Below are 27876 nucleotides of genomic sequence, written 5' to 3' on the forward strand. Positions count from 1 at the left end.
TGACTTAGAAGCCTGGTTCATAGTCCTGTACTTTTCATTATAAAGTATACCAAGGAATTAATATACATAGCTCACAGTAGCACTAAATTATTAGTCCTTTGCTACTACAGGGAGGGAGGAAAGCTTTTTTTTTTTTTTTTAAATGAACAGGTACTTTAGGGCAGGATATGTGAAGCTTTCCCCCATCTAGCTTTGTAGTTGGTGGCATTGCTCTGCATAAATCAGGAGCACTGGTTCAGCCATGAGAGGGCTGTGTAACCCCACACAACCTCCCTCATCTAGTCACCAGGTAGCTCTTGGTAATCAGGATTCCACAGCTGCTACAAACCTTCCCCTCACATGAGGTGAAGCAGCTCACAAAAGAGTTCTCTCTAATCTAGGGAAAGAACACAGCCTGTACCTACATACTAATCCCTTCTGCATTGTTTCACTGCTGATCTTAAAATAAGGAAGAGGCCAGGAGGACAATTTAATTGTATGGCATGATTACTGAACTTTGGCTAGGGCTCTGATGGAAAGAAATTACATGTCTTACAAAGGCCCAATTTAAGGGAAATGCCCTTGTAGGAATATTTCTGAGATTAGTTAATTACACTCTCTGTTGCTTGATTCTGTACTGGCTTCTACCAAACAGATTTTTCCAGGAGTTCTCCCACTACTTTCCTGAGGAGAGAGATTAAGATTTTCACCCTAATAATTACTAATTCATGAGTTTCATAATTCCCTCTTCTTTTGTGCCTTTTACAAGAGGATGGACTTAGATTGACTGTCAGGATTAGCTTCTGAACTTTCCCATGCTCACTTCCTCTAAAAATCCTGCCAGTTTAAGAAACTCTTCCATTCAAGTCCATGTTTTAGTTCTAACAGGAACTACAAAACAGAGTAGCAGGTGTAAAACAGCATATTGAAATTCAAGGGAGCGATGCCAATTCACTGCAGTTAAGGAGCTGGGCCCCTATTTGTAACCAGGTTAGGCAACAATGCTTTGTAACTAAATTCCCTGCCATAGCAATATTCGAAGCATATATATATAAAACCAGCTCTGGGTTAGAGCTGCTTGCGCTGTTATACCTAGACAACTATCTATTGTTGGCAAATCTTTTCTTTCAGGAAAATGGAAACAAAGTAACAGTTTCAAAAGGTGATTAGCAAAGTTTGACTCAAATTTCTGGACTGAAGCCTCAATTCAGCAGAGTGCTTCAATATACTTAACTTTAAGCATGTTCAAAAATATTTTGCTAAATCAGGGCCCTTTACACACAGCTATAGCAGTGCTCATCACTGTAGGATCTGGCTTTACATTAAATGAGGTTTTAGAACTATGGGCTCTGGCTACTTACAGCTGTTGATGAGGGGCTCACCATTCCTCTGGTCCAGCTACATGATGCTAAATTACTTTTCCAGGTAAGCAACTGCAAATACACAGGGAGGTGGGATGCAGTATACTTGATTAAAGTGTGGTCCATGTTTTAAAGAAGCATGAGAACCTCTTATTTAGAGCCACACATTTTCTCCAGTCAGAGGCTGAAAGTCTTATCAGAGCTAGACCCTATCACTTGCTAACTATATTAGTCAGCAAGAGGGAGATAACTCTTCCCTGCTGCTGCCCAAGGTATGTTGACAAGGTATTAAAGGGATACCTGTCCTGGGCCTAGTTGATGGTACTTCAGAAGCCAGAGCTGTTCCTGGTGTACTTTGAGAACTAGAAAATTGTATCTAACGACAAATGGAGATTAGGATCCCATTGTCTTAGATACTATGTAAGAGCCTTACCTAGCCAAAAGGTGAGAGTGGAACAGAGAAGTGACTTCCCTCATGGTTACACAAGTCAGAGACAGAGTTAGGAATGGAACTTAGGTCTCGAGTCCACCGCATTCCGCATTAGACAATGCTGCTTCTGGATAGGTAGCATGAATCTCTCATTTGACTGTATGTAGACAATGCCTTACATAAATCCTACTATTGTAGACTAACTACACAGGTATAGTTAAAGCAGTGCAACCACCCTAGTGTGGATACACTGATGGCAGTACAAAAAGTGCTTATAAGGCTACAGATTATTTTCCTGTAGGGGAATAAGCTATACCACTAACTACATTCACAGTAGCTGATGTATCACTAATGGCTGATTTTAAAAGTTATATCCCTCCCTAACATAGTTCTGTTAGTGAAGTCTAGGTGTAGACCAGGCTCGTATTGCTAGCAGTATAATCCCTCTAACGTATAATATTAGTCTCACCTGTAGTTAAACGGGTAGGAGGAGCTTGTGAGAAAGAAGCTTTAGAACAGGTAACAGGTAGAATTAGAAACAGCAGGGAGGAACATGCTGCTCCCCAGCCTAAATTGACATACTATTTTCAAACTTCAGGAGTTATTACAAATTTTGCTCTCACTTCAGAAGTTCCACATTACAGAACCAAATGGCAACACCACAAACTCAAATGTTACCCTTGAGGTTGCAGACTTTAAGGAGGGAGGATGTACATTTACTCCTTAGCTCCAGTCCTTTCACATGACCTGAATTAGAGACACCAGAGATCCCATGGGTAAAAACTCAGGCATGGGGCTTTAATCACATGCAGATGTCTGAATGTTAAATAGGTCACATTGGAACAGCATAATTAGAGTAAAAAAAAGTACTTCCATCAATATTTATGCCTACATTTTCATTTCACATTCACACAGGGTCATCCAGAGGATAATTCTGTAGGCCAGATGCTGACAGCCCATCAGGCATTTGCTCCCTTCTCCCTCTCATTGTATTTTATGGGAATTAATCAACACCCACTATAAACAAAAAGTAAGCACAAGACCAGATAGTATGTTCAAAGCTGCTTAAAATGTGTCTCCATAGACTTACTAAAACCCATGTCAGGCCCCATTTGCAGCTCAGACTGATGGGAAAGCTTGACTAACCTCTACCACTTCACCATAGTTGGGCTAAAGCTTAAACTGAAGACTGACTACGGCTAGCCAGCTGCTTCAGTTCTATGATATTCCTCTGAACCAAAAAGACTGTGAGAAGACAGTTTATATTCCCAATAATAAGAATACCTTATAGGTCATCTCTGTAAATTAATGAGCAAAGGAAAGAGTTGGACAGATTATTGGCTACTTGTAATGACTTCAAATCTCTCCCACTACTGGTGTATCTGAGCACCTCCCACATATAAATGAGTTTCTCCTTACACCATCCCAGGTGAGGTAGAGAAGTATCCTTGCTTTACAGGTGGGGAACAAGAGGCAAAGATCAAGTGACTTGCCCAAGATCACACACGGAATCCATGGCAGAGCTGACAACTGAATCCAGCTGTCCTAATCCAAGGTCAAGCACAAAACCATTCTTCCTCAAACCATACAGTGCAACTGCAAAGTTGGACTGAGGTCAGTATTAAAGTAAAAGGTGCTCTCCAGTATAATAGTGGCACTGCAGGAAGAAAGGAAGGTGAAGGAGATAGGTTAGCTAATCTAGCCCAGAGCAAGGGTGAACAGATGATAGGGCAAGGGATTGGCAGGTGTTACCCAGCATCATGGGTCACCAATGAAAGCTGTTGCCAGCTGAGGATAGAGAAAGTATATGCAGGTCAAGCCAGATTGTTCTCAGTTCTGGGGTGAGTCAGATGAAGTCTCCTAACATTTCTCTCACTTCCTTGGCAGCCAGTTGAACAAATTTCTAAGATATTCATAATCAACTTAATAAAGGGAAACATTGGCAACCCCCTTACAGCATTAACTTAAGCTACTCAAAGTGTGTTAACATAAGAACAGCCATACTGGGTCAGACCAAGGGTCCATCGAGCCCACTATCCTGCCTTCCAACAGTGGCCAATGCAAGATGCTTCAGAGGGAATGAACAGAACAGGCAATCAAAGTGATCCACCTCTTCTTATCCACTCCCAGCCTCTGCTGATAGCTATTAGGAGCTGAGTTATGAAGGGGAGTCATGCCACCATCTTCCTAGGAGTGCTGCTTGCTGGGGGAAGACTGAACCATGGGACAAATGTCACTCTTTACAAAAAATTAAAGCCTTTTTACTTTCTTCCATGAGCAGCCCCCTGGATCAGATTTCCCAAATGACAGTTAGTCAAAGCCTGACCTGACCGTGAGGGTGAGATGCACTTTCCTATTCCTACCAAACCACCTGCCATCTTACATCCTGGCCTTTCATGTCCCTCCTTCAACCCAGTAGCAAGTAAATACTGTCAAAAACCAGAGATGAGACATGGCGGGCTCAGTCGTTTTGTGGTGTAGTGTGAGGCTGTCTGTCCACTATGCACCCCTGCTGGTTCTCTCAGGAGACAGGCCATGGACTGAAGGGACATGGAAGCTGATGGTCTTCTGGACATGGTTCTTCCAAGAGAAAGGCCTGCCAACTGCCACTTGAAAGACATTCTTGGTGTGAATAAGTAGATTTCTGACCACAGAGCTACATGTCTTGCTCCTTCCACAAGCACTAAATTCACTTACGTAAGTTAAAAAGGTGTCTAGGTGGAAATGAAGTGGCCGAACAGCTTTTCACTAGTGCCATTGCTTAGAATTGGCCACATTTAACATTGCCAAGTGTTGGTTAAGCCTCTCTTCTCCCCGAGTGCTTTAACAAACAGGTTTTACCTCAACTATGTTCAACATACGCAATGATGCCAGATATTCTAATTATTCTCAGAATACATCTGTTCCACATTTGCTATATGCCTGAAGCTCCAATCCCAGAATGCAGCAGGGTGCCAACATCCTCATGCCAACATCTTGAAAGTATGGCAAGCTAATGAAAAACACAGCCACATAAAGCTGGCGAGATGCACCCCATCTGTGACTAGCAAAGTAAATCAAATAGTCTCCCTTCAACCAAATAAGTTTCAGCTGATCTTGGTGTGAGACAAGAAGAGCTCACTTGCTTTCTGTGGCCATACAGTATAGTAGTTGTTTAAATTACAAACGTCTGTATATAGACGGGGCAGCTGCTCCCTACTACCATAAAAGAATGCATCATGAGCATAAACGCTAAGCAATAAGACAGGAAGGAAGAAGAAATAAAAAAGGACACTGGATGCACATTGCTTCCCAGGATTTTATAATTTTTATTTTGTGGGTTTTTTTGTTTTTAGTATGGAGGCTCAAGTATAAGATGTAGATTCAATTTAAGCTTTACAAAAAACAAAAATCAAAACAAAAACCCCTTTTGCATTCCATAAAAATTGACAGAAAGGTGCCTTGGAACAAGGCTATAGAAGAGCAGAACTTTCAGTGGGTCCCCAAATCAATGCTTCCTTGCAAGTCTGGTTTAGTCAGTATAGTACAACACTGAGGAACACCCTCTCTTCCCTCCCTCCCACCAGCCGTCCCCCATGCCCAGTCCCCACACATACGTGGAATACGTTTTTCCAGTTTTTCCTCTTTCACACACCACAGTATTTAATAAATTTTGTTTTACATTTTTTACACCAATGTAACAAAAGGCGGGGGGGAGGGGAGGAAAAGAAACAGAATGAATGGTGTTTATGCATATAAATGGGAGAAGAGGGGGGAAAAATGCATGACTTCTACAGAAATATATTCTAAGGTCTCGATAGTAAAATGTGGTGCAAAGTAAGCTTCGGAGACTGAAAAAGTTTGTACAGCTTTATTCATGGGGAGATGGCAGCATATGGATAGTAGTGGATGCAAATTGTGATGTAACCAAAAAGGGGGGTCTGGGGAGAAAATGAATTTTCTAAGAAAGGAATCTAATGAGTGCATGGCATGTCTTGTTAGCATGAAGAGTATTTTAACTTTGCTGCTTTTTCTTCAAAGCCTCCACCAGGTCATTTTTAAGAGCATCTTGTTTTGATTTGTCTGCAAAAGTCTGCACAGACCTGTTGGGAGGAAGGAAACAAATTAAAGTGGGACATTTGAAAGCAGTGATTTTTAACAGGTATTCTTCTGGGATTTGAGGCAATAGCAGGCTTAGAGGAAACAACCTCTATTTGCCTGTTGCAAATACGGAGGACAAAAGGTAAAGTGAACACTCTTCCGCAAGTATAGCAAAATTCACTCTAACAGGGAGTCACCACAGATATACTTCCTCTGAAGTTCCACTACCTCCAATTCTTGGGGGGAGAATCCCAATCCTTTACATTAGATCTTGGGAACATCTAGTTGTCCCTCAGACTGTGTGTTAGAGGGGATCAATCTCAAAGTGATCATGACGTTAAGGTAGATAATCCAGCAGTTATTCTGTGGCAACTCTGCAATGGACCTGTTTGCAGGACCTAACAAATAGTCCAGGTAATGAATATCTCAGTATGTGGCAGCCATGTCATACCATCCCTTCCAATGCATTTACTCATGGGAAGAGCAGAAGCTGCTTTACAGAAAGACTAAGAAGTTTCTCTCTTCTTAGGACAGAGTCCAAATGAGAGTTGTTTTAACTCTGGCTTGCGAAAGCTGCTTTATGGAATAAATTACCAAGATAATGAATCTCTCATGTATGTCCATGTGCTTCGAGACACAAAGCATTAGGTTCACCTAGGCATTCGGGCAGCTATTGCTTTAAGTTTAAACAGCTAAAAATGTACATTAGAAAGCTAGAGATTTTTAAGAAGCTAGTCTTTTATTTTCCTATGAGCTACGATGTAGCTGTTGGAAGGAAAGTACTCTTTCATTATGGAATGGAGGCCCACTAGCTACAAACCCCATCATGGGCTTCTAGCAGAAAGCATCATATAAAAAAAATTCCAACAAGGAACTCTTGGGGCTTATGCTGTCACTGGTACCCTAAGCAGGAAGTGTTCAGTGGCATCTCTGCTGCTGCTCTGGGGATCGGGGGAGAGTATTTTCCTTCTTAAGGAGTTAGCAGCTGCAACAAAGCAGACCACTAGAGCAATTGTCAACATGGGACTGCAAGCTCCAAGAGGATGGTGAGCAGATCTCAAGGGGTCGCTGTATGGGAGAGGTTGAGAGCCACTGATATTAGAGCAGTTTAACTTTTAAAAATCTTTATTTTTGAGTGGAAGCTATAGATCTATAACAGATGAGATATTTCCGATATCTGCTGGCAGTTCTTGAGAAAGTCATATGATGAGACAATTCTGCTTTACACATACTATTCCTTTATCCCAGTTCTTTACTAGGGGTACAGCATGTCCAGAGATTTCTGTTCAGGCACTTATTTGCATCTCCAGTTTATTCTTTATCTACAGTCATCAACTGCAACCAAAGCAAGTGAAGTAGAATAGATGTGATAATGGTATTGCAGACAAAATAGACCCCTGGCTTTCTTAGTAAATGGTTTTAGAAAAAAGCCACACATTTAAAGAATCACCTTGATTTTGCTTATTAATACTTTCATGGACACGGCTAAAGAATCTTTCAGCTGTTACAGCAAGGTACAATAAAGATCCCTAGTTAAAAAAGGGATTTTATAACTGATCAGATAACAGAAGAATGACATTGGCCTTTTAAAGAGATGCTAACACCTCAGGGAAGCTATTAGCATCCAATTTAGTAGACTCCTCTCCATATATTCTACATTTTACATTCTCTCCTATGGTCAGGGGTATGTTATTACTGGGTGCTCGTTTCTGAAAAGCAAGTCCATTTTTTGTATCAGAGAGTTATTTTTCTAATGTTCTTAGAAAGTATTTCCATCCTCTCGTCTCTGGAGAATTCAGTTGATTTAACATAAATATATGCATTTTATATTTGCATTTGTCACAGGTTAAAGTAATGGTTCTGAGCCATCATCAACAAACAGTGCTCATTTTCCCCTCCGTCAGCTTAGCATGTTTAAGAAGGCATCTGTAACTCATTAGGAATTGGAGTGGAAGGTTAAACTGGCCCAGGGTTAGTCACTGCCATGCATCCTAAGCAATCAAAGCTCCAAGAGCAACCTACAGTATATGAGCAAACCCCTTTATAACGGGCTGTGCACGGCACAGGGAAATGGAGGCTAGAAACATTTCAGTAGCGTGAGTGGAGCTGAATTTTCAAGCTCCAAGAAAAACTCAGATATACAAGGCAAAAAGAGGATTCGGAGGGAAGGGGGAAATCAGCATTGGTTGCTATTAGCCTTGGAAGTACCAAGACCAAAGGGCCCTTTGTATTTCATCATTTACAATGGAAAGGACAGCTATTTACTTCCAAAACCTTCCTTCTATTCAGAGGGAAAGGAGTACTGTAAAATTACAAGGAATGAGTATTCTATAAGATCTGTATAGCTGCTGGGAAAAAAAAAGTGACAGTGCAATTGTAATGGAGCCCTAGGGTTTTGGGTCAAACCAGTGAATACGAGCTACCACCACTTTGGGTACGTGGCCATCTACTGTATAATTGCCCCCCAAGACAGAGTGCAAAACAAAACTGGCAAATCCCCCCACGTTTCAGTGCACAGAACTCCATACAGTGGGAATAAAGATCAAGGCATTCATTGGTTCTATGAAGGTGAAACAAATTAAAAGTTGGTCATCAGTCTGCAGGAGTTATGGGTTAGTTCCGGTTTCAGTTGTCATGCATAGGTAAGACAGCCTGTTCTTGGCAGGGTGAGTCCTAGTTTAATGCTGATTGTCACACCTCACAGGCAGGGGTACCTGGATTGGTTTAGTTATCAGGCTGGATGTAGATCTGACGCTGGGTCAACACTTGAGAAAGCTCCCTCTGCAACTGCTTATACTTTTGGTTGTCGGGGATAGCATCAATAGATCTACAGAGAGTAGTTCAGAAATGAGTGAAGTAGAATAGGGAAAAGAACAGTCAGAAGAACCCAGTAACAGACAGCTGGCATCCTGGAAGCCACTAGGAACCAGTTCAGGAAGAACAAGTGTAAATACACGAGTCAGAGGAAACAGGAAAGGTGAGATGGAAAAGCCAGACCCAGATACTCTGGGTGATAACAGATTACCTCATTGACGCACAAAATAGTAGCTCTTTTAGACTGAGGTATTGGAGAATATATCGCATAGATTCAACTACAGGGATTTTCAGCAAGGTTCACACAGGAAAAAATAATCAGTTACATATTTCCATGTGATGTTAATGGCAGCTGCCTGGCCAATTCCCCACATACCACAATGAAAATGAGGGACAATTTTCAACCAGCACTTCATTAAATAGGTCTGTCAAGTACTAGGTCCCACTCCAGCCAAACGGCCATTAGGAAGGCAGCAGAAGTGTTTTATTAGCACCATAATTCTGCCATTGCAGGCAGACCTGCTGATGCTTTCATACATCGGTATACATGGAAACTGCAGAATCTGCATATTTGTCTATTGTGTTTTCTGCATTATTGAACTGTGCTGGGGAGTCCAATTTACAGGGTGGAAGAGTTTACTTAGCATCAAACACCTCTCAGTTCTGCACTTTCCTCCCCAAGAGTTAAAACACACCAACCCAGAACTTGCTATGCAAAGTTCCTGATTGGACATGATCAAGGTCCAAAGCCTCACACAACTTCCCTGCAGAAATACACAGCAGGCTCGGCTCATTCACTTGGTCTGCTCTGGTAAGCTACATTCCAGCCTGAGGGAGTGGGGAAGAAAAGAAGTGGCGCATTTTAAAAAAACTACAAGCTCTGTTTTCATAGAATTGCCAGTTCCTTATGATTGTTTGGCATTTGAGAATTATTTGTAAGAATAAGTTTAGGTCTATGAGTCAAAATTTAATTACCCAGCACACAAAACCTTCAGTCTGAATAATTAAGCTGCCCATTAAAAAATAATCTCATCAAGCTACAGTACCTTATTGTGCTATGCTCTTCTTGAACAGGGAACAAGGGGTTAAAGTGCTGCAAATTCCTGTAGTCGAAAGGTGTAAGAGAAATGTTCTCTAAATACACCACTACTGGTGAATGTTTCCAAAACCCAATGAGGTGACTAATTGGAGATATGGAAAGGGGAAGTTCTAGCAAAGGAATGCCAGTCACTGTTTGACTGTGGGACAATACTGCAGGTACTGCTGGGGGAGGGAGAGGGGCTAAGTGAGTTCTAAGAGCCAGCTGTGGATGGTCCATTACCTCAGCCCATTAACGATGTCCTTTGTTTTTCCAAAATAAATCTCATTCAGTGTACTTCTGATTTTGTTTTCCATGTCCTAGAAGAAAGGGAGAAGCCAGCCTATTAATCATTGCAGTTGTTTCTACGGTTATTAGAAGTTACTACAGTCTCTTATGAGTACCCCTTCACCGGCTCAGTTGACTGTATTGAGATGCAATGCTTTCCACAGCATGATCTGGCCCACTGTATCCTGTTATTTAAGTTTTCATGTCAGACTGTGTGCCCCACTTCTCCTAACAGCTGCAGATTCAGCTCACATTAGTGTCTGAGGATTCACTTTGCTCCTGGTTACTGTGGAAGGCTATATACACAAAATACCTGTCCAGAACCACAAGAGGGCAGTTTTTGTTCAGGGATCCAACTCGTATCCCACTGCAAACAGGACAGCCCATTCGCCCCCTCTTATTAGTTCCAATCCCTAACAGAACGAACTCCCAGGTTCTGAGTCAGCCATTTAAGGAACCCAAGAAGTTAAGGGTTCCATAGAACAAAGTTGAATTCTCTGAGTTGGTGGCTAATGGTACAACTGCAATATGTTTGGAAGTGATACTTTCTCCCCCAGCAACTTCAGTCTCGCCTGAATCACTGGCCACCCCTCCTCTGACAAAAGGACCAAAATCAAGTGTGTTTTATCCTTGATGCTTTGATGGTCTTTAGCAACAGTATTATGTGCACACACTCATTTAACTAAGAATTTTCTCCCCTCCTTCCAAAGTGACTATGAAGTCTGAAATCGATGAGGATAAGAGCTTCTTTCAAAAATATGGTGTGCTAAAACAGCAGCCAACCAAGTGTTGCTCCACACCCCTTTTCCAGCAACTAATGCAATCTTATCCTTGACTCTTAGTAGACTGAGCATAAGACTGAATTGCAATGAAGTCAAGTTCTGTGAAAAGCAACTGCAGAGCACTTAATGAGCACTTCCTACGCACTGGGATGTCAGCTGAAAGGGCAGCTCTGTATACTATGGCATGGCTTTCAGTAATTCTGTCAAAAACAATGACTCTGTAAGTGACTCCGGGTGGGAAAGTGTTTACTAATACTAAGGACACGGCCATTTCATTTCCAGGAAGGTTATTACTGTACTGAGTGGGGGAGAGAGGTAAGGAAGGAGTGACTAGAATTGTGCAGGAAGGACTTTTCACAGCTAAGAACTATTGTGAAGCACACAAAGGGTCTTAACTCATTAGACAGCAAAGATGGCTGGGAAATTTAGCCTCAGTACAACGTAAGTTACTAGAGCTACGATGGTCCCAGTGTACTTACCTCTACCAAGCGTCCAATATTGGCTATGTGTGGAGAGGAATCGCTCACAGTTTCATCTTTCTCCATCTGGAGAGAAAAGAAATAGAACCAGTTGTAATGGAGAAACAAGGTGGGAAGGGATACATGATAATTCCACATACTAACAGCAGGGATGGGAGAATGTGGGTAAATGCCAGTGTTGTAGAGTAAACGCAGCCTTTTTCAGAATAAGGTCAGGTATAAAATGCATATGGTTTGTTAGCCGAATGGGAAACCCCAAAAGTACAAATCTCATTAGTGAGCAGTACACCAGCCAACTCAAGCAACCATCTCACATGAAGAACAAGTCGTCCCCAGACTGGAGACAGAGTCATGTTGGTGCGTCCTTCAAACATTTCTCAGTAATCCCATTTCACCAGCAGTAACCCCACAGTACCATGAGAGACCCTTTCTGTTTGCACCAGCACTCACCTATCATCTCTAAAGGGGATACGTGTATACTGCAGAGTTGGCCATGCACTGTCCATTATGTGGCTGCAGTAGATACACCATGCATGCAATTGTTCTTTGATGGGGACAGAAAGAAGGGGGAAACACAAGCTGTCTGGATTCACAGCCACTGGAGCTATTGATGAGGTGCACATTGCATGGAGCTGTCAGTCTAAAATCTGGGGTCTGTCCCTGTAAAACAGCTGTTTTTTATTCTTCATCTCGGCACTATTTGTAACCGCATATGGGAGCAAATTCGGTATTTTCAGATCTTCCCAGTTATCTGCACTTTGGAAATTATTTATCTTCCAACAGAAGTGGGAGCAATACAGTGGATGTCCCAAGCTGCTGTGGTTTGGGAAGGCAAGACCACAGCAGTCTGCTAACATTAGTGATAATTTAGGTTACTGCCCACCTTCAGCTGCTACCAAACTGCAGGCACACAGAAATAGGAAGATCCACCAAAATTCATCTCTTATTAGCAAGAGCAAAGGTGTTCCAGACACTAAGTACTTGGCACAGAGGATTCTACTTTGCAAGGCACGTATAGTTAACACGCCAAACTTTTAACATGAAGTTTCTGCAACCAAGACAAAGTTTAGCCCCACTATTGATGCTATTGTTTTAATGAGTAAAATCCCCAGTTATGCACTGCAGAACACTTGCTTAGGGAAGTCTGAACAGGGGACAGCCAATGAGCCAACTGAGACTTAGAACCCCCTTTCCCCACTGAGAGTAAGTTAAAGCTGACACTAGGATACCACGTTCCCTTTACAAGCTCTGCCTCTACTTAGAGCAACCTAAGGCAGCATTCATCTGGAGACCGCAGCCAGCCCCGTGTAATCTGTAAACCTGTGGTGCTAGTGAAGAGATTGGCTCCTCTGCTGCCTTAGGTGAAAATTCTTCTTGCTAAACGTAGATATGCTGCCAACCAGTGAATATCAATCCTAGGATAGGCAACCGATACAGATGTGCTGAGAAGGCATAAAAACGAAGAAGGGAGAAAGATGTTGTAGACAGGGGATTCTTCAGAGAGTTTCAGTAATCCACTGAATTCTCTTATCCATCTGTTCCTGTCCCTCCCTCGAGGTCTAGTCTGGAAATCTAGTGCAGCTACAGGTTTCTCCTTTTAAGTTAAGTTCTATCAAGCCTGGAGGCGCATTTAATTAAGTTGGAGCCTTGAAGACAAAAAATAACCTGGGAGGTGAGGGGAGAGAGGGGGAAGAAGAAAGTTTAATTTTCCCCTTAGTCAGATTGTTTACATACAACAGAGACATGTTGCCTAGAAAAAGAATCTGACCGCGGAGAGGATGAACATAAATCTGAACTATAACAAGCACACATTATGGTGAGGTTGGGGGGCCATCAGTATATTGACCAAATGTGGGACACTGGGGCATTGGCAATGGTTGCTTTACTTCCACAGGCTCCCCACTGAATCTCCTCCACACCTGGACAGACCCTGCTCACTGGCAAAACACAATCTGAAAATAGAATTATTTTTGTAAAACGTATTTTATTACGTCTCCATAAAATCTGCTGCCAGAAGGAAAACATTTTTATGTGCTGTAAAAGCCCAGATGTTATGAGAGGCTGTTTTAAGGCAGTTCGGAGTCAGTCCGCAGCCATGTTATACAAACAGCAGCTTTTTCTTCTTTTAAAGGCTCCTTCAGTGGGCTGTTAACGTAAGATTTCAAGCAGAAAGCCTGCAGCTGCTATAAAAGGGGGTTAATTTACTTTGGAGGGGAAATTCCATTCTATAAGTTGATGTTAACAAGCAGCTCATCTTCCCACTGTCACTCCCCATCTGCCAATGAGCTCAGTCAAAAAAAGCTAACACTCCAGAATGAGCCAAGTCCCATCTACATGTCTCAGTCACTCCTCTCTCATCTGAGATGCACATGAGCTGGCTTCCTTGCCTCATTTCCCGAGCCATCTGCTGCAAGTCCAGCTCTGAGGGAAGTTTGCTCTTCTGGGTATATTAAGCTCTGGATAGCTAGTTGGAGACTTGGGATGTCTCACATGCAGAATACAGCAGCTCTGTGCTGCTGTCTGGACTTTTTGCAAGGTTATTTGCAGGAAAACAAGATAAGATGAAAGAAAAATCTAAGTTGGATAAGTATTTTGGTCCATCATGAGTGTCCCTGAGAATAGTAGAAAAGATATGAAGAAAATTCATCCATGTCATCCTGAAGAACCCCAATCAATGTATATAGCTGTTGTGGAATGGAGCAATGCAAACTTCTCTAAGGGAATTTAAAATGACCAGTTTTGCCCAAAGGTCCACAAGCCAAGGCCAGCAGGCAGAGCATGGGATTGAGGTGGGAAAAATGTCAAAATGTTTGGACACCAAGTGAGGCAAAACTTGGCAGTTTCCACTAAGTTTCATTCTAAATTCAAAGCAGATGCCCCAAAGTAAAATTGAGGGTGTAAACTCCACATATCTCAATACTGCCAGTTTTGCAGAACTCCACTGAAGATTTCTGTTTGTGCACGGCCTTCAAATGCACCTACTCAAGCACTGCAGCCTAAATATGCCCTTCCTCTTTCCCCGAATTGTGTATTCAAAGCCTTAAACTACCCATCTTGTGATGGTAAACCAGTTCTGCACCCTGCTGGTCTATGCATGCTCTTCCCTCCCTCCCGCTCCCATTGTAAAACCAGCTATGATGTGACTGGACAACTGGAAAGTCTGACAAGTTCACATGAAGAAGCAGAAGGAATTCCTTGTGCAATTACCAGTGAATCTCATCCATTCTATTGTACCCAAAAATGTTACGCATGTAGCAAACAGGCCAACCCCAGAGCAGGGACAATTAGTTCAAACTAGTTTCAGAGTACCAGCCGTGTTAGTCTGTATTCGCAAGAAGAAAGTACTCCTTTTCTTAGTTCAAACTAGTATTTTTACTTGTACTGGATCTGAACTTGAACCATACATTTTGTCCTACATACTGAGCCTGAACTGGAACAGAACAGAAAAAAATAAGTGTATTACTGGTCAGAATAAAGGTTCAGCATTTTTTAAGCTGAATATTTAAAACAAAAAAAAAACAACCCCACACTCTACTGTGATCTTATTTTCATTGTAAAACAACATAGGCATGCGATTGCTACCAGCAAGGCCTGCCTCTGTAGAATGAGAAAAAAAGGTATTCGCCTTCTCAGAACTGTTGTTCTTCGAGATGTGGTGTTCACATCCTTTCCAATCAGATGTGTGTGCACGCATGCGCACGGCAGCCAGAAGATTTTTCCCCTAGCAGCATCCGTCGGGTCGGTCCGGACACCCCCTGGAGTCGCGCCTTCATGGTGCTCAATATAGATCCCTGCCGATCCGCCACCACTTCAGTTCCTTCTTGCCGTCTACTCCTACAGAGGGGAAGGAGGGTGGGTATTGGAATGGACATGAACAACACATCTCGAAGAACAAGTTATGAGAAGGTGAGTAACCGTTTTTTCTTCAAGTGCTTGTTCGTGTCTATTCCAATCAGGTGACTCTCAAGCCCAAGCTCAGGAGGTGGGGTCAGAGTCTTCCACTGATTGGAGCACTGCTCATCCGAAGGCTGCATCATCTCTGGCCTGCTGGGTAATCGCATAGTTCGGGGCGAAAGTATGGATGGAGGACCACGTCACCGCCTTGCAGATTTCCTGAGCCAGGAAAGCTGTTGATGAAGCCTGCGCCATGGTGGAGTGCGCAGTGATTGGAAGTGCAGGAACACCTGCCACGTTGTAGCACTCACAAATACAGGACGCTATCCATGACGAGATACGTTGTGACAACTCAGGGAGACCTTTCATTCTGTCCACCAATGACATGAATAACTGGACTGATTTTCTGAATGGTTTCGTTCTCTCTATGTAAAAGGCTAGTGCCCTGCGGACATCCAGAGAGTGGAGCCTCTGCTTCCTGCTGCTGGAATGCGGTTTAGAATAGAAGACTGGGAGAAAGATGTCCTGGTTGATGTGAAACTGCAACACGACCTTTGGGAGGAAAGCAGGATGATGTCTGAGCTGAACTTTGTCCTTATAGAACACAGTGTAGGGAGGGTCTGATGTCAGGGCCCTGAGCTCAGACACCCTCCTGGCTGAGAAGTTTGCATAATGCTACCTTGTAAGAGAGGTAGAGCAGGGAGCATGTCGCTAATAGCTCAAAAGGGGGGTCCCATGAGCCTAGAAAGGGCCAGGTTGAGGTCCCAAGCAGGAACAGGCTGATGGACGTGAGGGTATAGCCTGTCGAGCCCTTTTAAGAACCGGCTGACCATAGAGTTAGCAAACACAGAGCGGCCCTCTGCGCCAGGGTGGAAGGCCGAAATGGCGACTAAGTGTACTCTTATTGAGGACAACAAAAGCCCATGCTGCTTCAGATGGAGGAGATAGTTCAGAATAAATGGCAGAGGCCAGCGTTGGGGACAAATGGCGCTGTGCCAACCAGACTGAAAATCTCTTCCACTTGGCAAGGTATATGGCTCTCGTAGAGGGTTTTCTTCTGCCAAGGAGAACCTGTCTAACCTGGTCTGAACAGGAAAGCTCCATCGGGTTCAGCCATGGAGCTTCCACGCCATGAGGTGAAGCAACTCCCTGTTCAGATGTTCAAGATGACCGTGATTTTGTGCCAGAAGGTCCGGGAAGAGCGGCAGGGTAATTGGGACTTCCATGTCTAGGAGAGATGTGAACCAGTGCTGATGGGGCCAGGCTGCTGCTATCAATATGACCGTTCTCTCCGGATCTTGAGAAGTACCTTGTGAACGAGCAGTATGGGCGGAAAGGCATATAGAAGACAACCTCCCCATGGGAGGAGGAACACATCCGCGCTGGAGCCCGGGCTGTGATTTTGGAACGAGCAGAACTGCTAGCACTTTCTGTTGTGTCATGTGGTGAATAGGTCCATCTGGGGAAAGCCCCACCTCTGGATGATTGAAACCACCACATCCGGGAGAAGATACCACTTGTGGCTGTGAAACGACCTGCTGAGGTGGTCCACCAGCTCGTTCTGTACCCCAGGGAGGTATGACGCTTGCAGGTGTATTGAATGCTCTCCACAGAAGTCCCACAGCACGAGGGCTTCCCGGCACAGGGGAGAGAAGTCTACACCCACCCCCACACCCCCGTTTAAGTAGAGCGTTGCTGTTGTATTGTCCATCATGACTGAGATTGCTGTCAGTGCTGAGATCAGAGAGTCATTGGTGCTGAGGCCTGTGCTGACAATGGTGCCGCAGCCGATGGCGTTGGCGTGCGGGTAGGCGCCGAGGCAGGCTGCGTGGTTGATGGCGGGACTAATGTGGCTGAGGTCACCGAAGATGCTGCGGAGCAGTGCCCTGGGATCCCTCCCTCGCTCTCATGAAAGGCCCAGTGGGTCCAGAATGGCCACTGTGGTGGATTCTGCCACTGAGGTGGCCACACCTGGAGCTCACACCTTGACCTCGATCATCGGCTCCTACTCCTCCAAGAGCAATAGGAGTCAGACTCTGACTCCGAGGTCTCCAAGACTGAAGACCACGGAGGAGCCGAGCTTCGGTGCATCGAGTGTCAAGAGTTTGGGGAGCAACTAAGCTCTCTGTCCGAGTGGCCGGTGCCGAAAGACGTGGAGAGGGCGAATGCCTGGACATCACTGCTGGCTTCCCCTCTGACAGCGGCTGGGGTGGGACCGCCAGCACCGGAGGTTCCTCCCTCCTAGGGGGCACCGTAAGGTACAGCAGATCCCGAGCAGCTTCAAAAGCTTCCAGCATCGAAAGAAGTGGCAGCTGCTGGCCCGGAGGGACCGGTGAACGTGGGGGCCCCGGACCCAACTGCTTCGCCTGGGCAGGAGTCAACGCGACCTTAACGGGGGATCTCGAGCTGTGGCCCGCCTGGGGTCTCACTTCCTTAGATTTAGCCAGGGGTGACCGACTGCCCGGCTTCTTTTTCTTCCGAGGCAATGGCGAGTGAGAGCGGTGCCTGCTCTCTGCTGGGCCTCGGAAGGTGCCACGCCAGTGCCGAGCGTCCCAGGACGAGTCCTTTCTCGGCACTGAACTTGGTGACAGCGCCGGGGCACTCCGCGTCGACGAGCAAGTGCTAGGAGCCAGGTCCCCTGAGCCTGGGTCCGAATGGGGGCGTAGAGCTGCCTCCATGAGCATCACTTTAAGTTGCTGCTGCCTCTACTTACGATGCGTGTGGATCACTTTTTGCCATGCGCTTCACGCAGACCACACCGTTGTTAAACCCCAGGGACCGAGGCATACCATGGCTCTGGGGAGTCGGAAGGGGGGGAAGAAACCCCCAACAACTCTAATTACTAAATACTAAATACTAAGATAAACTAACTATGTACAAACAGCTGGAGTTGAATGCGCTTGCAAAGCAAGGGCTCCGGGAAGTTCCAGCCTACCGTCACTGGCGTAAGAAGGAACGGAGGGGTGGCGGGTCGGCAGGCCTTTATATTGAGCCCCATGAAGGCACGACTCCAGCGGGTGCCCGGACTGACCCGACGGATGCTGCTATGGGAAAAATCTTCCGGCTCCCGTGCATGTGCGCACACCTGATTGGAACCAACATGAACAAGCACTCAAAGAAAAAGAGAAGGAGGCCAGCCCATGGATAGGGAGAGGGTAAGCTTAGGAGCTGCCTGCACACCACATGAGGCAGCCAGAGGGCACAGAGGTTGAATCGTTATCTCTGGGTACATCCACACAGCAATGAAAAACCCACAGCAAGTCCCAGAGCCCAAGTCAGTTGGCTCAGGGGGCTCGGTCTGCAGAGCTAAAAATGTAGACTTTGGGTCCAGGCTGGAGCCTGGGCTCTGAAACCAGAGGTGGTGGGATGTTCCAGTGGAGCCTGCATGTCTACATGGCTATTTTTAGCCTCGCAAGCCTGAGCCAGCTGACCTGGGCTCTGAAACTTTGTGCTTTAGGTCTTTTATTGTTGGATAGAAGAACCCCCTGAGGCTCCCCCCAGGGGAGAGAAGAGGTGGAATGCTCCCTGGTCCCAGAATACCTCTCCAAGCCCAAGGTAATGGCTCCCCAACCCTTCTCCCCCTTAGGACAGGCCCTCCTCCCACCCATCCCCAGCAGTTTCTCCCTCCAGATGCTCCACTTGAGGCATGGCCCATTCCCCAAACTCACATTTATCCATTCACTGCAAAAGTCCAATATGAAAGAGCAAATACTGGAAGAGGTTTAGTTCACTCAAATAAATACCTAATAGGAAAATAATCATGTTTATTTGACAACAGAAAAATATTAGGAAAACTCATGTAAAGTTAAAGATAAAAACAAACAAATGGCCAAAAATCAAAATAATTTCAACTGTAAGTTTCAACTCTCTCTCTTTTTTAAATTTACTTCCAGTAAGACTGAAATATGATTTGAACCAGTTCAAAACGGTAACTGAATTGGTCTTTTGGGTGGCTTGAATTGAAATTAAACCCAAATACACAGAATGCAACTGAACTCAAACCTGAACTGAACCAAAGTAATTACCAGTTCGATTCCCTGCCCCAGAGACAGCACATTTAGGAAACCGGGCATCTGCTAAGGGGGAGCACAAAGTTTGTGACTACCACAAGTTTTAAGAGCCCTCTGGTGGAAATACATTCCCCTACTTCTCACTTAGTTCTACAACATCTGGAAATCAGTGGGATAGGCCTTTACATGAAAGCTCTATTTGATTAAAATATATGGCTTGCCTAATTGCAAAGCCCAAGCTTGGGAGGATTTTCCTATTATGATAAATGGCAGAATGTCTGTACTGGTGTTTTACTGCACAGCGATATATCACAGGGTACTTCTTCCTGAACACAGGGAAAGCTCAGCTTGCAACAGACCAGCCTTCATCCAGCAGTGCAAGTGTTCCACCTTCACTATTTATGTATTTCAAATCTGAATATCAACACACACATCTGCAGTGCTTTAATCTGAAATCCCAGGCTAGGTTTCCCCCCCAGATTTATATTCTTCCCTTCCCACACCTCCAGATGTGGATAAACTATAGCTTGTGAGCCAGCTTCCTTCTCAGCAAACTAGCACTTCCTTGCGACGTTCAACCTCACTTAACAAAAAACACACAGGCTCTTTGTGCATAATAAGAGTCTCCAAAAGGCACCTGTTAGTCTTACCTCTAAACTGGGAGCATCAAAGCTTTGCCCAACCAAAGGCTATTTTGACTATTTGCCAGGAGCCTGAAGGCTACATCTATTTTGCTTAAACTGGAGCAGGATTGAGCAGGCTGCTCTTATCTTGAATAAAAGTGCAGACTGCTGAAATCACACCTCAGTTCCCCCCACCTCAAAAAAACATTGCCTGTCACACTACGCAAGCATTTCCAATGTGTAAAAAAAGGCAAAGCCATCATGTCTGTCAGAAACTGATAAAACACACAGCATCTGCCCAGATTCAGACTTGAACATGTCTGGGGTTTACTTGTATCCACTGGAGGACAGCATTTGACCTAAATACAACTGGTATTTTTTCTGTTCCCTGTAGGAGCTGGACCTTTATCTGTAAGTTAAAGATGGCCTGTTTCACTTTCAGCTGTGCACTACTTCCTTCTGTTGTTCCCAGTCAATGCAGACTGCATATAAGTGACCGATTCACTCTGTCCCTTCCTGAGTTGCAACCTCAGCCCTCATATTTACTGAAGCCTGCCAATGTTGGATGTGAAGCTGGAAGTTACTTCCTCCATCCTGGCCTGCACTGCCTCAATTTGGAGTTCTCTTGAACTGCGTCCAAGCTTGTCTTCAGAACATACAGTGCCTGGGACTGCATCCTGGTTTAGGCAACTGCAAAAATAAAGTTTTCATGCTGACACTTCATGCCTTTTGGGGGAGGACTCTGGTGATAAAAGTCTATCTTTTCTCCTTTCAGTCCAACAGAAGTCTAGTTCTGCAACAAATCAGAGGGCGTGTCTGATTTGGAAAATAAACAGGTATTCTCAAACTAGAATACACCGGACCCTCACTAGAACGCAAGGCTCAGGATCCATGCACGGGACCGCATTATAGCGGGGGCTGCATTACCATGGATCCCAATTTAAATATTTAAATTTGGGATCCATCACCGCGACTGCGCTATATGCGAATCCGCGCTATAGCAATGCGCGCTCTAGCGAGGGTCTGATGTATACATTTTTCAGGAATAACCTAACTGACCCTTCACATAGATAAGCAGTTTGGACAGCAACAGGATTCTATAGCAGAAACACAGAGAACCACTCTTCTAAAGAAAACACAAAAGAGTCCAGACGAAGGCCAAAAAAAAAAAAAAAAAAAGCAAGGAAGAAGTCTGGTACAGGACTTATATGGTTCTTGTGCTGGGCAACAATACTCTGCCAATGGGAAATGACTGCAGAAGAGAGGTACACGTGAGAATGGAGAAAGAAAACTCCCTGACCCCACTGTCCAGGCATGTAACAGTAATGATGAATTGGCCACATCAAGAGTAACCTCAGGCACAGTACAGACAACAGGAATGGGAATTAGTGAGGAGCAACTGTTTCCATTCCAAACTGCACATGGTTCCCATAGCACAGCACCATAACATTTCAATGTGAGACCTGCCCAGCTATTTGTAGCTGCCAGAGCGGGTAAATTTGGATGCATTACATTAGCTGTTCCTTTGCACCCGCTTCCTCCACCGAGTTAGTCATTGGTGGAAAGTATACAATTTGTGACAAGGAGACCAAATTGGTTTCAAGCTATGACTCTCAGTAGAATTCCCTTTTGAGGCATCAAAAACTTCTCTGCCATCAAATCACAAGACAGAGTATTTTGGAGCTAGTGAACACTTAAAAGGTTGCAGTGAAACAAGAACACATCTGCTATTCTTGTTTCAGGCCTCAAGTTGGTCAATATAGTACTAATTTAAATGGAGAGTTAACCAAAACAATTAAATAGCCAAAGTTATTTCAAAACTATACTGGTGAGCCTAAAATATAGTGTCTTGAAAATGTCAATGGAAAGATCCAATTAAGGACCTGATTCAATTAAAAACATGATTTTACATGTTGAACTTTATGGTAGACTGCAAAAAGCCTATCAAGGAAAATATATAGTGCTGTTCCTAGGCATAAGATACCCCCTTAGGTGATGGGATACGCAGGGTTTAAAGCATGAAGAGAAAAGTACTCTAGCTGACAACTCCAGCCACCTTAAAGCAAACTGCTTACGCACGATACCTTAGACAGAATACAACTACCTCAGAACTCCTGCACACACAGCATGCTAGCTCTTCAGAAGAGCCTAAATATTTGCTGATTATCCGTTTGCCCTGGATTCTGACAACGCTATTTTGCATAAATAAAGCTACTATGGCATTTTCAGAGCAAAAAATCTGAGACCTGAAGCTAACTTGAGTTTCAGAGTTTTCCATTGTTTGTACAGAGGTAGTGCATCATTTCCCTAGCGGCTTTTTTATAGTTACTTACATTGGACGCAGGCCTCTGCTTTAATGCATCACATATGAATTACATGGTCTGCTGTTAAAATGACGACAGAAGCATGAATTTCCTCATTAAAGCTCAGAGAGTGAAAGTCAAACCAAACAAAGCCTAGTAGTGCAGGCCAAGGTGTACTGAGGACAATCACTCTCAACAGGCTATTGTTTTCCTTGGCATGAGCTGTCATGCAGTGCAAGGCCACGGCCACGGCCAAATCCTTGGTCTCCATTTCACGGCTAAGATTGAAAGTATTAGGAAGGCCTAGCGATAATTATTTGTCCCGGTGAGCATAACCAAGGCATAATTACTATAAAGATTTTAAACAGTACGTAATGCACAACTGTCTCCAGATGCATATTTTTGCTTTTCCATCAGTTTCTTCTGTAACATCAACATAGAAAATTCATGCAGGTCTATGGCAAATTTTTGGTGTTTCCAATAGCAACACAGTGCTTCAGTTCTGCAATGTGGATACATGTCCCTTTCCCCCTTCACACCTGGCACAGACACTCACAGCAATATGAACTGTTCTATTCATTTCAGAGTATGCATTGTCTGCCTTATCACAGGCACTGTGTGTTTTGGAGATTCTCATTGTGGAGCTGAATTGCTGGCCATCACCAGTATTTCAATTAACCGCTACTGCCCATAAAATGTGCCTTTGACAGCAACACTTCTGACTATTTAGACAAATTGGACACCCTACTCTCAAAAGGTTGACCTTTTTCTGCAAAGGCAATGCAATTAAAATGCTGGTGTGAAGAACCAAGAATTAAAGGATCAATAGGATTCGTTTTACAACAGTCAGGTACAGTAGCAGCCAAACACTTCTATAAGTACTGTATGTTTGAAGTCTCAGGAAAAACGCAAAGAAAGTTATTATAATCAACAAACAAAATAATCCTACAGAATACAGGATTAATCTCACAGGCCAGATTGGCTTTAGATAGAGACATTTTTATAATTCAGCCTGATCTTGTAAGGGCAGGCAGGAGCAAAATGAACAAGTCCATCTGTAGTAATGTAAGATCTAACCTAAAGGATATTAATCAGGAAAGCATGTAAAAGTAGAAGCTGTGAAAATTCAGCAAGCCCACTTCAAACACAGCATTAAAAGACTGACAAGGAAACCCAAATTCCTACTGAATTTATTATTTTTGTTAACAACATTACCACCACCAAGAGAAACTTCATATGGTAACAGGATAACCATTGAAAAGTGTTCTTGTCTTAATGAATTGTGATTGCAGGGAACCCCAGCGTATACAGCACCTAGTACAATGGGGCCTCTAATCCTGATGGGGGGTTTTGGACGCTATTGCAATACAAACAACAAAGGACATGCCTTGAGTTTGTAAGACTCTGGGTACGTCTACAGAGGGATTACAAAAAAGAAAAAAAGAAAAGCTGTAGCTGGCCTGGGTCAGCTGACTCTGCTCACCAGACTTGGGTTCCAGGGCTGAAGAAAGATAGCTGTATAGACAATTAGGCTTGGGCTGGGGACCCTGTGAGGGTGGAGAATCCCAGAGCTCAGGCTCCAGCCCGAGCTTGACAGTCTAACAGCAATTTCTAGCCCTTCAACCCAAGCCCCATGAGCCTGAGTCAGCTGTGGGTCTTTTATCCCTTCGCAGACATGTCCTCTAATGCTAGTATACTGTAGTACCTGTCTGGTAAGGCTTCCTCCGAGGTTCATGGTACCGGAACCAGTTTTGTTAGTTTGCAGCCATAACATCACCGTGGAGGTCAACTTGTAATGGGCAGTGCGACCACTGGACTTTTCCTGAAAGGGAAGAGGAGGGAAAGAAGATGGAGAGACAAGTTAAAACATAAAACCTAAAAGATGGCAAAGCATGGGGGAGTCACATAGCAGCCACAGGATTGCAAAGCATAGCTGAATGGCTAGACTGAAGCCAATGTTTTATATTTTAAAAATGCTCTCTCTCTCTCTCTCACACACACACACACACACACTTTCCTAAAGGCAAATCTAGTTCAAGCAATTTACTCCCTAATGCCCCATTTTTATTACTTAATTAGTGATATTTATCTGCAGATCTTTACATTTAAAAAGCGCATGGTTACATGCACAGAAAACAACATATTTTCAATCTTTCTGGGATCCTTTTGATTACAGCCCTGACTTATCTTCATCCAAATTGCTTAAGGGACTTCAAAAATTAATAGAGGAAAGGTTTACACAGCCCCAACACAACACTGCATTGTTCAGCTGAGCACCTGTACGCCTTTATTGTCTGGAATTAACTGGCTTTTGTTTTCATTTAGGAATATCAGCTGCCTCACAGGATGTACCTGAACTTCCACCACATGAATGGAATCCCAGCATCCCTTAATCTTCTTTGATCCGTCTCCAGCTTTCTTAATAAGGATCACACCAGCAAAGCCATGATCCAGATCCCAGAGGTAGACCGAGGAGACTCCACCTTCAAAATACCTGCAGGAAGAGAGCCAATAAAGATCCCAGATAAGCAAAAGATCCCAGATTCCAGAATTTTTTTTAAACTGCTGTTGAGAGCCTAATAGATACCCAAGAACTTAAGTTTGCATAATTTTACAGCATTCATTTTAATAAAAATGATGGTACTTTTCTCTTAAGGAAAATAAAAAGCTTACATTGGTTAGTGAGAAATAGCTATTTATGGATGTCTATCCAACTTGAGCGAACAACTCCTCCGATTCCAATTAACTGCAACAGCTGTTACAGAGCAAGCTACAAATCAGGCTGAAAGTAAGGGCTGTATTTTATAGTGTAGTTTTTCCTTCTCACTACCGAGTGTGTCTGGGAGTTCTTTATAGTAAAGTCTGCTAATTAAGACAAAAGGGAACCAACAGGTGGCTTTATGCTACAGTCTGAAGTTTGTGTAAAGAAAGCTGACAATTTTGATTTATTGCCATCAGAGTTAGACTGAAACCAAAGTTTTTAGAAACGAAAGGCCAGTCAAACAGTCTACAGAGGACCGTTGGGCCAGCCAGAGTGACCACCATTGATGGTGTCACACCAGGCATGGTGTAGTGAAGTTTCCAGATCTGGCTCAATCCTCTGAATACACAAATCTCTGGGGCGGCCCTGCAGGCTGTGCCTCGTGTCCATGGACAGTTTGAGTGTATGGTGTGCTGGAATGTTTTTGTCCAACCCAGCAACATGGCTGAAAAGAATGCACCTCTGCTTTTGAATATGATGAGTGATTGAAGGAAGGCCAGATCTCTAGGAGATGACATTTTACACAAAGTCAAACCAGTTTATGTACAGGAGTTGGGACTGACTGCGCATATAGAATTTGTCTAGCCACTCCAAGTCTGCTTGTAAGAGGTTTCTGACCCATACAGCAACACAGACATGGATTTCATGCAGGAGGCTGGTACTTTGCCTGATGCCCACACTTAACGGCTGATGTGGGCCAATGATCACTGGGGTTCCAAGTCACCTTGGAGCAGCTCAGGTGGAATACCATCAGGTCCCGCAGCACACCCAGGCCATAACTTTTGGATGGGTGTTTTACATTTCGAGTGATGAAGGATCAGCGTTTGTCCATGGATCAGCAGCCATGTGCTTTGCCAGGTCTCGTAGCTCCAGACAGACAGTCATCGGAAATGCCTGGTTCAGCACATTTTCATAATGTGGCGTTGTTTTCCTTCTGTCCGGACCTTGTCCATTGATGAAAAGGGAGAGCCATGTGATTTTGTGATGGGAATGTTAGAAGGCTTTTTATGGCTCCACAGGCTGATGCAGATTGTCGTACTTCAAGCTGGCCTCTTCTATCTCCCAGAGAGTTGATGTAGATCCCACGGTCACGTTTTGTCGTGGCCCAGAAAATGTCTTTCAGCCATGCACTTGGGACATCTGCTTGTGTGCTTCTGCCTTTCTCGCTAATATATCAGAGACCTTTTCAGAAAGCCAAGGTTACTTACATGACCATCTGAAGCTAACTGTTCCACTGGTGGACATGCAATATAGCAGTATGTATACCACTCCAGGCAGGCACTTTTCATGTTGTCCGAGAAGGTACTGAGGGCCACTGGCTAGGTTTAAATATTAATCCACCTGGTATTCTGCTTGGGAGCAGGTATAAACCAGGGAATAAACCTAAAACATTGAATTCCTTTTTTTTAGTGGCCAAAAAGTACATTCTTGCAAAACTGTGAGAACTATGAACTCTGTAAAACCCCACACCTGCTCTTTTGCTGATCTAACTGCTTTACACCTTTTGTACCACATTATACATGTGGTGGATGAAACATCTACTGTAAAGTAAACAGATATAGTAGGGATTGGGGAGCATACGGTTTACTTTTTGCTTTTAGCAGACTGCAACTGTAATCCCATAGCATTTTAGCACAATTGCTACAATTCCTTCAACCCAACTTAGCAAGTGTCGACAGTGAATCTCAAGCTCTCCTTATGCAAGAGATGTAAAGCATGAATATTCTCCCACAGCATGCAGAAAACTGAGATGTTAGTAATTTAACTACTACAGCAAAGAATTTCAGTCCCTGCTTCTCTTAACTTTGTACTTATAAGTTTTTCCATGACTCACACAGCTATAAGAGTTCAACACTCATATCATAAGGCTTAAGATTTGTCACACCATTTAATAGCATGATTTTAATTTGGCTTTTGTTTCTGCTTTACTGTTTAACTAGTCTCTCATACTGCTAGCTATTAGTCATGACAGGACCTAATGTGTATACTGCCAAGCTGACTGTTCATAAGAGTGTGGTTCTAATGCACTGTCTGCTGTTCACTCAGTCTGGTGCAAGTATAGGAAGCTGAAAAAGCCAAGAGACAAGTGCTCATATAGCTATAGACATCTAGTTCATTTTATGAGTGCTCTTTATTCATATGCTCACCATGTACATTTATGGGTATACACAATATCAGAGAATCCATGTTTTCAGGAATGCAAGAGCAGATCATGCAAGCATCTGAGAAGGCTGCTTGAGCGGTAGCCCCCACATTGGAATAGAGGCTCAAGCCAAGGGAAGGAAAAAGTCATCCAGGTTAAACAGTTTTGCAGCCCTAACTTTAACTGCCTTTTGAGGAGCATGTTCATTTAAATTTACAAGTGATTTCATGTTTCCCTTCAGCAAGAAAGGAAAACCCCACTCCATTATTAACATGACAAAAATCTTTTTATTAACTGCATTTAAAGTTTGATTCCATGTGCTGTTCATTTTAAATCTCCGGATATGTTACAGACAGTTCCAGAAGTAAAATGTGTCCTCCCCACCCAGTGCCCACAGAATAGTGTGAACAGATAGAAAGATTATTGTAAAGGAATGTGGCCTACTCTGCTCAAATATTCTCTCTGCATCTGTAGGACACAAATCAAAGCTTAAAAACACACACACACACACACACACACAAAGAGACCCCAGTGCTACCCAAATTCTTCCTTATGGCACATATCTACCATCATACCAAAGAATGCTGAAGACTGGGAGACAGGTATAAACAGTTAATTCAATACTACAGCAGTTAGTGTCCAGCGAGGGACCTTCACTATGGATCAGCAAGCACAGATTTGGCATTTAGTAACAAAGAAGCATATAGTACTGTCCTATGAAGTATGGTTATCCAGAGACATTACCCCCATTAAAAAGGGAACACCTTTCAACTGAGCAGACATGCGAAGCCAGAATTCTGTTGGGTTACAAAAAAAACCCTCACACTCTCCTGAAGCATCTGGGAATGGAC

The 27876-nt window shown here is 43.8% G+C and overlaps 2 protein-coding genes across 3 annotated transcripts in view; one reads left to right on the forward strand and one right to left on the reverse strand.

Annotated features, from left to right (window-relative positions):
* Window positions 1-24578, forward strand: part of SLC66A1 (solute carrier family 66 member 1) — a 45034-nt gene extending 20456 nt beyond the window's left edge. Inside the window, exon 10 of the mRNA XM_037881168.2 lies at window positions 24447-24578. The gene's annotated coding sequence lies outside the window, so the exon portion shown is untranslated. The remainder of the gene's footprint in view (window positions 1-24446) is intronic.
* CAPZB (capping actin protein of muscle Z-line subunit beta) overlaps window positions 5059-27876 on the reverse strand; it is a 110037-nt gene continuing 87219 nt past the window's right edge. The window contains exons 5-10 of one of the 2 annotated variants that reach the window (XM_037881170.1): window positions 24474-24615; window positions 23827-23943; window positions 11292-11357; window positions 9986-10062; window positions 8565-8677; window positions 5059-5852 (exon numbers count right to left, since the gene is read on the reverse strand). In XM_037881170.1, coding sequence (XP_037737098.1) covers window positions 8575-8677; window positions 9986-10062; window positions 11292-11357; window positions 23827-23943; window positions 24474-24615 — 505 coding nt within the window. In that variant the 3' untranslated portion in view covers window positions 5059-5852; window positions 8565-8574. The remainder of the gene's footprint in view (window positions 5853-8564; window positions 8678-9985; window positions 10063-11291; window positions 11358-23826; window positions 23944-24473; window positions 24616-27876) is intronic. The other variant, XM_037881171.2, reaches the window with a different exon arrangement.

Source organism: Chelonia mydas, chromosome 18 (assembly GCF_015237465.2).
Source record: "Chelonia mydas isolate rCheMyd1 chromosome 18, rCheMyd1.pri.v2, whole genome shotgun sequence".
Lineage (NCBI taxonomy): Eukaryota > Metazoa > Chordata > Testudines > Cheloniidae > Chelonia > Chelonia mydas.